We start from the raw sequence: 12131 nt of genomic DNA, 5'->3' as shown, positions 1-12131 counted from the left end.
CGTATTCTCCTGTGATGGATGCAATTACGTTTCGGTATTTGATTAGCTTGGCGGTATCTGAAAATTTAGAAATGCGTCTTATGGATGTTGTTACAGCTTACTTATATGGATCACTTGATAGTAATATATATATGAAAATCCCTGAAGGATTTAAGATGCCTGAAGCACAAAGTTCAAAACCCAGGGAATGTTATTCTGTGAAATTACAAAGATCATTAAATGGGTTAAAGCAATCAGGTCGAATGTGGTATAATCGACTAAGTGATCACTTGATGAAAAATGGATATGTAAATAATTCAATATGCCCTTGTGTTTTCATTAAGAAAACAACATCCGGATGCGTAATTATTGTTGTATATGTTGATGATTTAAACATCATTGGAACGAATAATGAAATTCAAGAAGTTGTGTCATACTTGAAGGAAGAATTTGAAATGAAGGATCTTGGAAAAACCAAGTATTGTCTGGGTTTACAAATTGAACAAAAAGAATGTGGAATGTTTGTTCACCAGACAAATTATACAGAAAAGATCCATAAACGTTTTAATATGGATAAAGCAAATCCTTTAAGTACTACAATGGTTGTTAGATCATTAAACATAGAAAAGGATCCATTCCGTCCATGTGAAGATGATGAAGATATTCTTGGTCCAGAAGTACCATATCTAAGTGTCATCGGTGCCCTTATGTACCTTACAAATTGTACAAGGCCTGATATATCTTTTGCCGTGAATCTGTTGGCAAGATTTAGCACATATCCAACAAAGAGACACTGGAACGGAATTAAACATATATTCCGTTATCTACGAGGAACGACAGACTTGGGACTTTTGTATTCAAAAGATGCTAATCCAAGTATAATTGGTTATGCTGATGCTGGATACTTATCTGATCCACACAAGGCACGTTCCCAAACTGGATATGTATTTACTCGTGGAGGCACTGCAATATCTTGGCGTTCTCAGAAACAAACGCTCGTAACAACTTCATCAAATCATGCCGAGATTATTGCACTACATGAAGCAAGTCGTGAATGTGTGTGGTTAAAATCAATAACCCAACATATCCAAATTTCATGCGGATTATCATCTGATGAGAAGCCTGTGATACTATATGAAGATAATGTTGCATGTGTTGCTCAAATGAAAGAAGGATACATAAAAAGCGACAGAACTAAACATATTCCTCCTAAGTTCTTCGCATTCACCAAGGAGCTTGAGAAGAATAGATGTATTGATGTTCGTCACATTCAATCAAGTGAAAACTCATCAGATCTCTTCACAACGGCACTTCCTACGTCAATATTCAGAAAGCACATATATAATATTGGGATGCGCAATCTACGAAATTTGTGAAGAATTGTTCATGTCAACATCAGGGAGAGTTTACGTGACTGCACTCTTTTTCCCTTACTATGGTTTTTATCCCAATGGGTTTTTCCAAGTAAGGTTTTTAACGAGGCAGTACAAAAACACGTAATGAAGACATCATCGTATCATGATCATCATCACAAGGGGGAGTATTGGAAAATAATATTTAAAATGTGTGTATTGAATATTTGAATGTTGAAAATAAGAGTTGTAAATATTGAAAATTAGTGTGTGATGATGTAGGTAATGATGTATTTTATTTTTGGATTATTTGTAAAGATTTCCTATAAATAGATATCTCATTTGTGAAGAAAATCACAATTGAGTAGAGAGAAAAATATTATAAAATGTGTAGTTCGATAAATTTTGAGAGTTTGAAATTTTTACTTTTTACCATAAATTTTTACTTTTTCACGAGTACGTAATGTAATCAATAGTTATAGAAATATTCGTGTCCCATCATTCTTGCCACAATCACCCGCTTCTGGAACACTAGATGACAAGAAAACATAGACATCATGCTTTATCGACCACCAGGAACATTTGGATTCTCAAATCCAATCCGGAGGAAAATATCAGAGAAGAGAATGGCCTCACGGAACAGTTGAAATGCCTTTTCTTCTCACTTCACTGCCACCGCCACCTCCTTGTCAACCGACCAAAACTTCGTCAAATCTACCATCTTTTAGTATATCGGCCTTTTCTACAAAGCCCGTCTCCATAAATTCGGGTCACAATAATGGGTTCCCGTGTTTGTCTCATGTTCGGACTTCAAAGACAACAGGTTAATTTTTTCGTATCGACTCTAGATGAGAAACTGTTTTATTTGGCATGTATATGTCAAATGCAAAAAATCATTGGTTTTTTTGCTGTCTTTTGCCCTTTGAAATTATAGCTGACATGGATGAGGCAGAGGAAGAGGGGGCTGTCTTCACCAAACTGAGGCAGAAAATGGACTCCCGTGGAGTAAAAATTGATTCTTGTACACCTGGTCTCTATGATCTTCTTGTTTGTCCCAAGGTACGTAGTGCTCTGGTCCGGTACCAGCTGTTATGGTTAATTTTGTTCTATGAACTTGCTTGGAACTAAATACTTACTCAGGAAAATGCAGCGAGATGACGATGTTTTTTGCATGGGAATTCGCGTCTTAATAAGATAATGCCTAAAGATTATATTAAATTAACACTACGGGGAGCCATGGTAGTTTTACTGAAGTTTTTTTCTCTTGATCTTACTTGTTGTTGTTGGCTGTGTCAATTTCTTAGCCAAGACCCAAATTTTCTTCTCAAGATGCTGGTAGGGACATTGATATTCTTGATAATTATCTCATTGAATATATTGGCATTTGTCGTGTAATCTTGTTCTCCTCTCTTACTTTATCCACCGTTATAATGGTAAATTTAGTATGCTTTATAGATGCCCTGAGGTCTAAAATTGGCACTCAATGCATCTACCTTCTTGTGGTTCAGTGCAACGGTGGACAATCTATGCAAAGAAGTCTGTCATTTCATGTTGGCCAAAATTGGTACATTGCCTTCTAAATTTTTCGAGGTTACATACTTCTTGAGTTTGATTAAGTATATACATTTATATAACATATTAGGAGTTATGCAATGTGGAGATGTTTTGATACACGATGTGGATGGGCAGGCCAGGTGGCATGACATGTGGTTTTGTTTACAACTTTTTCTCCTTTCTCTAATGTCTTGAAACCATATTTATTTTGGGAGATGCTGATTTTGATTGCAGGTAGTTACAAACAGTAGAAAGCCTTTTCCGGGTGGCAATCTTCATGGACAAATCAATTCCAATTCCCCATCGACAAGGGAAAGTCTAAGGCTAGAGGTGTTGGGTGAAGAGGTAAAAAATTTATGGATCTGACCAGAACTTTTACATGTTTTGATGGACTTTCAATTTTATTCAATTAACTGCACCATTGACATGATTCAGTTGTCCAAGGTTTTTGAAGAATGCACATTTAATTTGTTATTTTTTTCTTCAGCCTTGTGACTATAGACATATTGCAAGGGTATATCATGCAAATGATAGTTTAAGAGAATATGTGGCCATTAGCTTCTTATATTGAATAAGTTTGTAATTGCATCAACTCGATTGACTTGTGACATATTCTGGTACAATTCTCTTAGACCGTCGCTATATTGGTTCCATTCTCAAAATTAGATAACAAGATTAGCTTTTAATTGTATTCATATTTCTCCTCACGGCACCACTACAGGTTTTTTCTGAAGGAGTGGTCATCATTTTAAGTTTGACCTCCTACACCAGCAACTTAAACTCTATGTCCTGTCATGCCACCGAGCATTAGGCATTACGACTGCTTGTGTTTTGGAAAAATATGTATCATGGAGTATTCTTTTCTACAGCAAAAATTGAAATTGCAACATTTTGGATTTTTTTTTTATCGAACTTCTTGGCTACAGAAGATAATAAAGAATTTAAAGCAAAAATCTGTAACAACACTTGAGTCAAACTAAAAATCACAGGAGATGATTTTCCCAAGTTGGCAACACACAAGTATCAAACTTGAAAAGTTTAAGACTGATAATTAGCACTGAAAATCTGATTGGAATTTGAGGAGCAAATCAATGAATCCTAGTGATTCTTAGTATTCTGTTATAGTGCAGCTGTGTCACTCTGCTGCCACTTCCTATGCAGTTTCCATTTCTTGATCTTGTTTCTTTTGGAGACATGGTGGAAAATGTCTTAGAAGCCTCATAAATGATGTGAATGATGAGGTTAAGTTCCTGGTTCTTCAACGAGCTATCGTTGAGTTTTCACTTAGAAGTTTAATTCAGTTATCTTATGTTTCAGCTGGTAGATTACTTTGCTGGAAGAATGATATCCAAGGAAACCTTGCAGAGAAATAAAGTGATGCAAGTTTCTGGTCAAAAGGTACAGATACTCACATTATATACCTCTATCTCAAATTATATGCTACAATTCACTATTCCTGTTCAAATTGAACAGTTTTTGGGTTCATAATTTTATGGAAAGTATGATTAGTGTATGTGTTACATTCAGATTCGGATGATGTCAATTTCTTTTTCACAATTTAAGATATAGAAAATTTTGAAATTGATTTGTAGAAGACAGAGAAGCTCTTAGTGATAATGAGAACTATCTTCCATGAAGTAGTAGACAAGATTAATTTTATAAGTACGTTGTTTTTTTCATCTAGAGCAAGGAAGCCCAGTGGCAGTTGGCATTGGGAAGAAAAGTTTCTTTAGATTCTTGATCTTTGTCTTTTTGGGAACCAGTCATCTGTATGTGGAATTTGGGAGTTCTTTTATTTGGTGCATTCGTGCTCAGGTTTAGTTTGTAATTTCTCAATGCAGAAAATCATTGCCTTTACTTATAGACAAAATGGGCTACTTGTTGGCTGCAAGTACCGTACAATAGAGAAAAAGTTTTGGCAGGTACTTTGCAAACATCTACTTTGGAAGTCCTCTTCAGCATGTTACTTTTAAAGCATTAACGAGAATGATTATTTAGTCCTCTCGGTGAAATTTTGGTGAATCCTAGTTTCTGAACAGACCAACAAAATATCCCTCCTGTAACCGACCTGATTTTTGTAAATTATTGCCTTCAAATTTCAGGACAGAGGTACTGAAAAAATGTTATATGGACTGGATGACATTACAGAAGCAGATGAGATTATCATTGTATTCACTCGAACATTTTTCTGTGATTTAACGGACTCATCTCTGCCTGTTCCCTTCCTCATCATCTTTTTTTGAATCCAGGTTGAAGGTGAAATAGATAAGCTGTCAATAGAAGAAGCTGGTTATTACAATTGTGCAAGTGTTCCTGGAGGAGCACCACAAACTGTTTCAATCAAGGAACTACCATCAGTGGACAAGGTTCAGTTGGCGGTTCTCCATGATTTGATTATTTATACTCTCTAATTAATCAATGGTTGATGTAGAAGTTGAGCACAAACTTTCAATATATTATGTATCCTTATCAGGACGTGAGCTTTCAGTATCTATGGAACTGCAAAGACTATCTGGACAAGGTTCGATATATGTGAATCTAAACTTATGATGCCTTGTAGATCTTCTATAATTTGCTATCGTGTGGTCCACCAATCTTATATATTTTTATAAACCCTTTTAGGCGTCTCGAATAATCCTGGCAACTGATGGTGATATACCAGGCCAAGCTTTAGCTGAGGAGCTTTCTCGCCGCCTTGGAAGAGAGAGGTTACAATGCTCGAATTGCTTCATCCCTATTCCATTGCATCTGTATTCAGTAAAAAAAGACAAAAGAAAGTTCTACCAGACAACATCTCCTCTGATGCAAACTGTTCTTATGTTTCCAGGTGTTGGCAAGTAAATTGGCCGGAAAAGGATGAGTTGAGCTCTTTCAAAGATGCAAATGAGGTAGGATGAGTATTTTTCCATACACCTTTAATCTTGATTTGATCATTCCATTCTTAATGCATAGGTTCTCAAGAATTTGGGCGCAGCTGCACTTAGAGATGCCATTAACGGAGCTAAACCATATGAATCACATGATTTCAGTTGATCAACTTGGAGATAATGTCAAATTTTGTATATTGATTGGCAAATGTTTTTCCATCCTGATACGAATTGAATGAGACATTTTTTTTAATGATATATATTTTAGATTCCAAAATAGCCTAACGCCACTCGTTTAATCATTTTCTTGTTCGATCTAAATACAAAACGCTTTGTGCATATTTTTACCCAAAAGTGCATGGCATGTTTCTATAAAAAAAATTTAAATTATAAATATGTTTGTAGAAATGTTTTTTTAAAAAACAATATAATCCACGAGACATGTAAAACTGGGATCGAAGTCTATCAAATGGCAAGCAAAATAGGTACGCATTGATATAATCCTCACTCCATTGGAAGTGAAGATGTAGAGCTTTGAATTCGAGAGAACAAAAATCCCATCCCCAATCGTAATAAATAAAATGGCAAGCAAGATAACCATAAATTTTTATTCAGACAGTTGCACTTGCAATTACTGTAATAAATATTTTCTAGTCTTAAATATAGATGTTATATTTTCTTTTTCATCCGTCCCAAATATATAATCCAAAATTTATGTATTATTTTCTCCATTATTAAATAAATGAACTGATTATAACAATTCTTGTATCTCATTAAAATATTCATTAAATAGTGATAAATAAAGTTTTAAAATAATTTGTTTAATATAAGTATAACGCAGATATCTAAATATAGAGAAATTTAATCGTAAAATTTATATTTTCAATAATTTTTTAAATATTAGTGAAAATACCAAGTCTGAATATACAGAAAAATGTAATCGTAAAATTTCTCTTGTCAATAATTTTTTTAACAAAACATGTCAGCCTAACAGAATGCATGGGAAGAGAGTAATAATAATTAATTTTGAATTATATATAAGCCATACAGTAGCAGTACTGCACGGATTCTCCAACGAGGGAATACAACTGTATTCTTCTTCTTCCTTCTCCAGGACTCTTCCGCTGGGGGGAATGCAACACCTGTGCCTGCTCAAGTGCACCGTCAATCATCCCCCGTCTTCCCGTTTCTCTTCCTCGCAGGCACACTTTTTTCGAATCCATAGGGAACTTCTGTTTTCTGCTTTTTCACCCAAACCCATTTCTCCTATTTATCACAGAGCCTCTGGCTATAGTTATACGCCTCATGCCGCGCTGCCCATTCCCAGACCGAGTAATGTTTCTTTTTCCTATCCCTACCTTTGATTTCCTGATTTCTTTTACTGTTTTCTTTTTTTGATAGTTGTTTTTCCATTTATTGGTTTCTTGATAGTTTTTTTTACCTATTCTGTACCTTCCTCCCATTTTTTCAATATGTTGGAATATCTCATGTTCGCAATCCTAATTTTGACGATAACAAAATTTGTTACTGTGTTTCTAATATATTTAGTCAAGTGTTATTAACATAAGCAGAAATTAAAACTGAGTTTAGTCAAACTGAATTTCTGACGAGCTTTGATGTTTTGATGCTATATCTCAGCTGGATGACTCAACTAACAATCCGCCAACATAACCGATCAGAAAACTCAATTTGGAACAAGTCGTATTTCACGTCAGTTGGGCAAAATCAGATGTTTTTTAGGTTAAATCGTCCGCTGAATGACCAAACTGATTGCACGAAAACAGCAATCAGTTGGGTATGAGCAGTTGCGGTATTTTGGTCATATCTCTCAGCTCGGTAATTGGAATGAAACGATTCAGTATGCGTTGAAAAGAAAAGACGATGATCTACGAATCATCTTCAAAAGTCAAAGTCTGAATCGAAGTTTCAGATGCTGATAAATGACGATGAAACTACTGATTCTGCTCATGCTGAAATCAGGCACCAGATTGAGCTGCTGACCAGTTCAGTTTCAACCGCTGACCAGTTCAACCGTTAGCAATCGCTGACCAACTGTTGACCAACCGCTGAAAGACCAGTTTAAGTTCGGGAAAATGTCCAGCAAGACGAATTTGACCATTGCAAATTCAGAAACAGTACAGAAACTTTCCAAACGGTCATATTCTTGTGTCTAACATATATATATCATTGTTGAAACCTATAAATACAACATCTTGACCAAACAAGAGCTTTTGAAGGGGATTCAAAGTATAGGCAGTTAACATGAAGAAATATGCTAATTGAGATAACAAGCCTTTGTGTCAGGATACATTTGAGATGTACACTGTAAAGGATAAATTCTTCACACACAATCACTCACACATATAAAGAGAGTTGAACTTCAAAGTTTAGTTGAGTGAGTCTTCACACAAAGATATTAAAGATTGTGTTTGTAGTCTTGGCATAAGAGACGTTAAATATTATGCGGATTGTGAGGTTGCGGTCTATAATCGAGAGTGTGCTAGGAGTTTCAATTAGGCAAGAGATAAATACTAAGTTGAAATGGATTTGTACAAATTGTTGTATAAATCAAAGTCTTCTAGTGAATCTTTCCCAAGAGAAAGAAAGGGGTGACGTATGAGTTGTTAATCTCCGAACATCCATAAATGGATTCGTATCTATTTATTTATTGCATTTACTTATCATTTCCACTGTTTTTAAAGATTCGTTTTATGTGCTATTCAAATACCAAAATATTACATTCCAAGTGTTTGATAAAATGTTTCAACCAAAATATTTTTATTTATTTAACTTGCATATATTTTAAAATGCTTTACAAAATGTTTAATTAGTTTCTACGAAGGATTATTTTGATTGTCTTCCGCTTAGTTTGAAAACCAAACTCGATTTAATTCATTGGTGTTCAATGTTTCAATAACCGAGCTATTGTAACTCAACGATGATCCTCGATCATGTCAAAATGATAGCTCTCGAGGAACATGAAATCATATGATTTCTTGATATTTCTTTATTTATTTATTTAGTTTTGTGATTTTGGATTGGGGTGTTATCCCGTCTTTTTTTTCATCTGCATTTCTAATGTGAAAATAGTGGAGACTCTAAGTATATTTACATCAAGATTTAGCACTGTTGGTTACGTAGTTGGATAATTCATATCTAGATGCTTGCTATGTGTTCCCAGGAAAGTACATAATTCCTTTGATGTTATTTATCTGGTGGACCTGGATGGTTACAGTGTTCTAGATATGCCTGAATAATTCATTCACTGAGTTGATAGCTTATGGATGCGTGATTATTGATGGCATTGGATATATTGGCCATGATCATGTTTTGACTGTCTTTCACATCACATGGCTTTAATCAATACAACAGATTTTTACCTATACTAATTGCAAAAACACTTGCTTAATTTTATTGTATTTATGTTGCAATGGTTCTAGTTTCTAGCGTCGATTTGGAGACTCTCGATATAGCAGATTCAAAACAGCTATCAACGTTGAGGCAGAAGTTGCTTGAGATTGGAATTGATGGCAATGATTGTATGCCTGGGCAATACAATGGTTCGATTTGTCCACATGTATGTTTTTCTTTTTTTTTAATGTTTAGAAGTTTGATATTTTCAATTAATTTTGCCATTATGCAAAGATGGTAATTAACTGTTCCATTCAGTTTTTCATGACAAATATTGAATATGGCATGGACAATCTCTTGAAAGGATGAGTGTCGAGGAGTTGCAGCAAGGGAAGAAATGGCTCACCGAATCATTTTCTTTAATAAGGTGACTCTGTCGCAGGCCCGGGATCTTAGGATTTCAGTGGGCTAGACCAAGATTGTGTATTACTCAGTAGAAGGATCTAGAAATAGGAGAGAGTGGGAGAGAGATGGTCAGCACGAGAAAAAGAATAGAAGGGGAGGGAAATTAGTTGACAGGAGTATGCATATTGTTCAGAACAGTTTGTGTTTGGTGGTTAGCGTGAGCTAAGTCTTGTCATTACCGTATTATACAGTGTATTTCCTTTTGAGAGTTAAATATATCATTGACTTACTCTTCAGCTCAGACTTCAGATTTATTTGTGCGTTGTTAAGAATTGTGGTTGCAACATACTACATCTGCCCAGGGATGCATAAGTTCGCATAGTACACTTGTGGATATATATGTATTGAATGACAATGGCTTATTTATATTCATTCTTATGGAATATAGTTATTGTCAATATTGAATTTTAACTGCTTAGTGGTTCTTTCTTGGTTAAATAACTGGGACACATGTTAGATCTGTGGATTGACATTGTCATTAAGTTTGAACTAGTATTTTGTCATTTTGTATGTTAAATCATTTAATCATGTCCTGGCGGATACAAAAAATTGTAATGAGATAGGCTCGTCTAAGTTTATATAAGTTGTCTTGTGAAATGAAGCTTCGTTTTTCAGGAGGCTTATATTCATCATATGTTCTCATTTCGAATTGTTTGGTTCCCCTTTTACTTTTGACATGTATAACGGCTGATATGAACTTATACACATACATTTTTCTTATGAAAGCGTGAGGTAGTTTTGTACTGTATGAGGGTTCCTTATATCTTAGTGAGCTGAAAACATTATGAAACAGGTGTGAGAATGATTGCCTGCCAAGCATAAATTGGGTTCTTGATCTTGCAAGAGTAGCAGTTCTACATCATGGTGTTAATGGGCTTGTGATCGATCGTATAATGAGCTTGATCATCATCGTCCTCCTTACCGGCGAGTCTGTCATTCTTTTCCAACTTCCTCTCTTCAAATGAGGTCTTCATCCAAATTAGCTTTCACATTCTAACCGCTTTTAATCATGGTTGTACGGTTTGTCTTCCATGCTAATTGATTTTAACCTCCAACCTTTTACGATACTGTTTTATTTCTCTGCCAATTTTACACGACAGAACTGAAACAGAATATGTTAGTAAGATGCTGACGAAGGTCAAACGATTTGCCCAGCATCATGCATGCCTTGTTTGGTTTGTAGCACATTCAAGACAGGTTTGCAGTTGTAGCCTTCATATTTTCTCCGCTCCGAGATTATCTTATAAAAATAACCATCATGCCTATTTTTCTTAGTTGCATAATTGGATTAGGGGTCCTCCAAATATGTACGACATCAGTGGAAGTGCACACTTCATAAATAAATGGGATAATGGGATTCTTATTCACCGTAACAGGGATCCAGAGGCCGGTCCTCTCGATACAGTCCAGGTTTTAGCTTTTTCCATCATACTATCAATCTAAAGACAATAGGATCCAAAATGTTTTACTGATTGATCTATATATGTACAGGTTTGTGTGCGGAAAGTCCGTAATAAAGTCATAGGAACGATAGGGGACGCCTTCTTGTTTTATAACAGGTATGAGCATGTGAGTATTTGTGAATCAGGGATTTGGGTTGGGTTCAGAAGAGAATCTCAGTTAGCTAACGATTTCTATAAAATCTGGATAGGATTACCAGCGAATACATGAATATTGATGCAGCATCCCAAAAAAGATGATTAAGAAATTATTTGTAGCATGGTAACCTTCCTATCGGTTAGTGTTTTCGACAAGTCAAGCAATTGGAAATTTATCGTCGTATTGAATTAAGTATTTGCTTGACTTTTTTTCTGGATTCATCATTTATATCATGTTCGCTTGGTCAAAACTCACCAATTGGAACCTTTTCCATTCAAGAATATCTTCCCTGCTTCCGGTTTTATCAGAAAATGATTTTTAAAAAATCTCTATTTTGACTATATTTTTTTATATCCAATGCTAATTTAAGATTCACCTGCAATGGTTGATTACAGGTGTGTAACTGGAAATAAGGTATTTATCGAAGTAAGTTCTTGTTTCTTAAAAAAAAAGTTGAATATAAAATTTAATCTTCTATTTGGGAGGTCAATTGTTTTTTATTGGCCTTTAACTTGATACTCGCTACGGAATTTTTTTTCCTCCCTTTATTATGGTTTTATCGCATATGTAGTATTTATTTGATACCAGGAGATGTACAGGATCATCTGTGCACAACCGAGGGACCCGGATTCTTTATAAGTAACACGTTGAAGAGATTAGTGAAGAAAAGATTGTTAGCCGTCGCGCGTTGAATTTAACTTATTCTTTTTGTATGCAAAATATTATTAATGGATTTATGATATTTAACAGAAGGCTTGCTTTTATTTTGTTCAAGATTTTAGCTTTCTATCCTTGATTTTGACAGTTGACTGAAGAATAAGCTCTTCAATTTGGTGCGTAACTTTAGCCATACATCAGCTATGTGTATTCGAAATATCTTTATTTCAACTATAATACGACATCTCGTGTTTTCAACTATTATTTAGATCAAAAAGTGGATTATATGATTGATAATCTTTCTTTA

General features: G+C 35.0%; 1 protein-coding gene and 1 long non-coding RNA gene across 5 annotated transcripts; both read left to right on the top strand.

The window, feature by feature from the left end:
• The first annotated feature begins 1818 nt into the window (after positions 1 to 1818).
• On the top strand, positions 1819 to 11929 carry LOC142537831 (primase homolog protein-like). Its single transcript, XM_075643316.1, has 17 exons — positions 1819 to 2154; positions 2266 to 2390; positions 2840 to 2895; positions 2974 to 3025; positions 3120 to 3230; positions 4203 to 4283; positions 4727 to 4807; positions 4988 to 5053; positions 5135 to 5251; positions 5359 to 5406; positions 5508 to 5593; positions 5713 to 5773; positions 5838 to 5913; positions 10617 to 10765; positions 10844 to 10978; positions 11060 to 11127; positions 11220 to 11929. The coding sequence occupies exons 1-17, from the start codon at positions 1980 to 1982 to the stop codon at positions 11266 to 11268; spliced, it is 1536 nt and encodes a 511-aa protein (XP_075499431.1). The 5' UTR covers positions 1819 to 1979; the 3' UTR covers positions 11269 to 11929.
• On the top strand, positions 6787 to 10501 carry LOC142534698 (uncharacterized). Of its 4 annotated transcripts, XR_012817134.1 has the most exons (4): positions 6787 to 7084; positions 9193 to 9329; positions 9422 to 9530; positions 10362 to 10501. It is a non-coding gene; the product is annotated as an uncharacterized LOC142534698 (long non-coding RNA). The 4 variants fall into 4 exon arrangements; XR_012817140.1 differs by lacking the exon at positions 9422 to 9530 and having other exon boundaries at positions 6788 to 7084; positions 9193 to 9312; XR_012817146.1 differs by lacking the exon at positions 10362 to 10501 and having other exon boundaries at positions 6788 to 7084; positions 9193 to 9312; positions 9422 to 10355.
• Positions 11930 to 12131: the final 202 nt, after the last annotated feature.

The sequence above is a fragment of the Primulina tabacum genome, chromosome 2 (genome assembly GCF_025594145.1).
Source record: "Primulina tabacum isolate GXHZ01 chromosome 2, ASM2559414v2, whole genome shotgun sequence".
Lineage (NCBI taxonomy): Eukaryota > Viridiplantae > Streptophyta > Magnoliopsida > Lamiales > Gesneriaceae > Primulina > Primulina tabacum.
The sequence above is the reverse complement of the archived record's forward strand: the minus strand, read 5'-3'. Positions and strand labels throughout refer to the sequence as shown.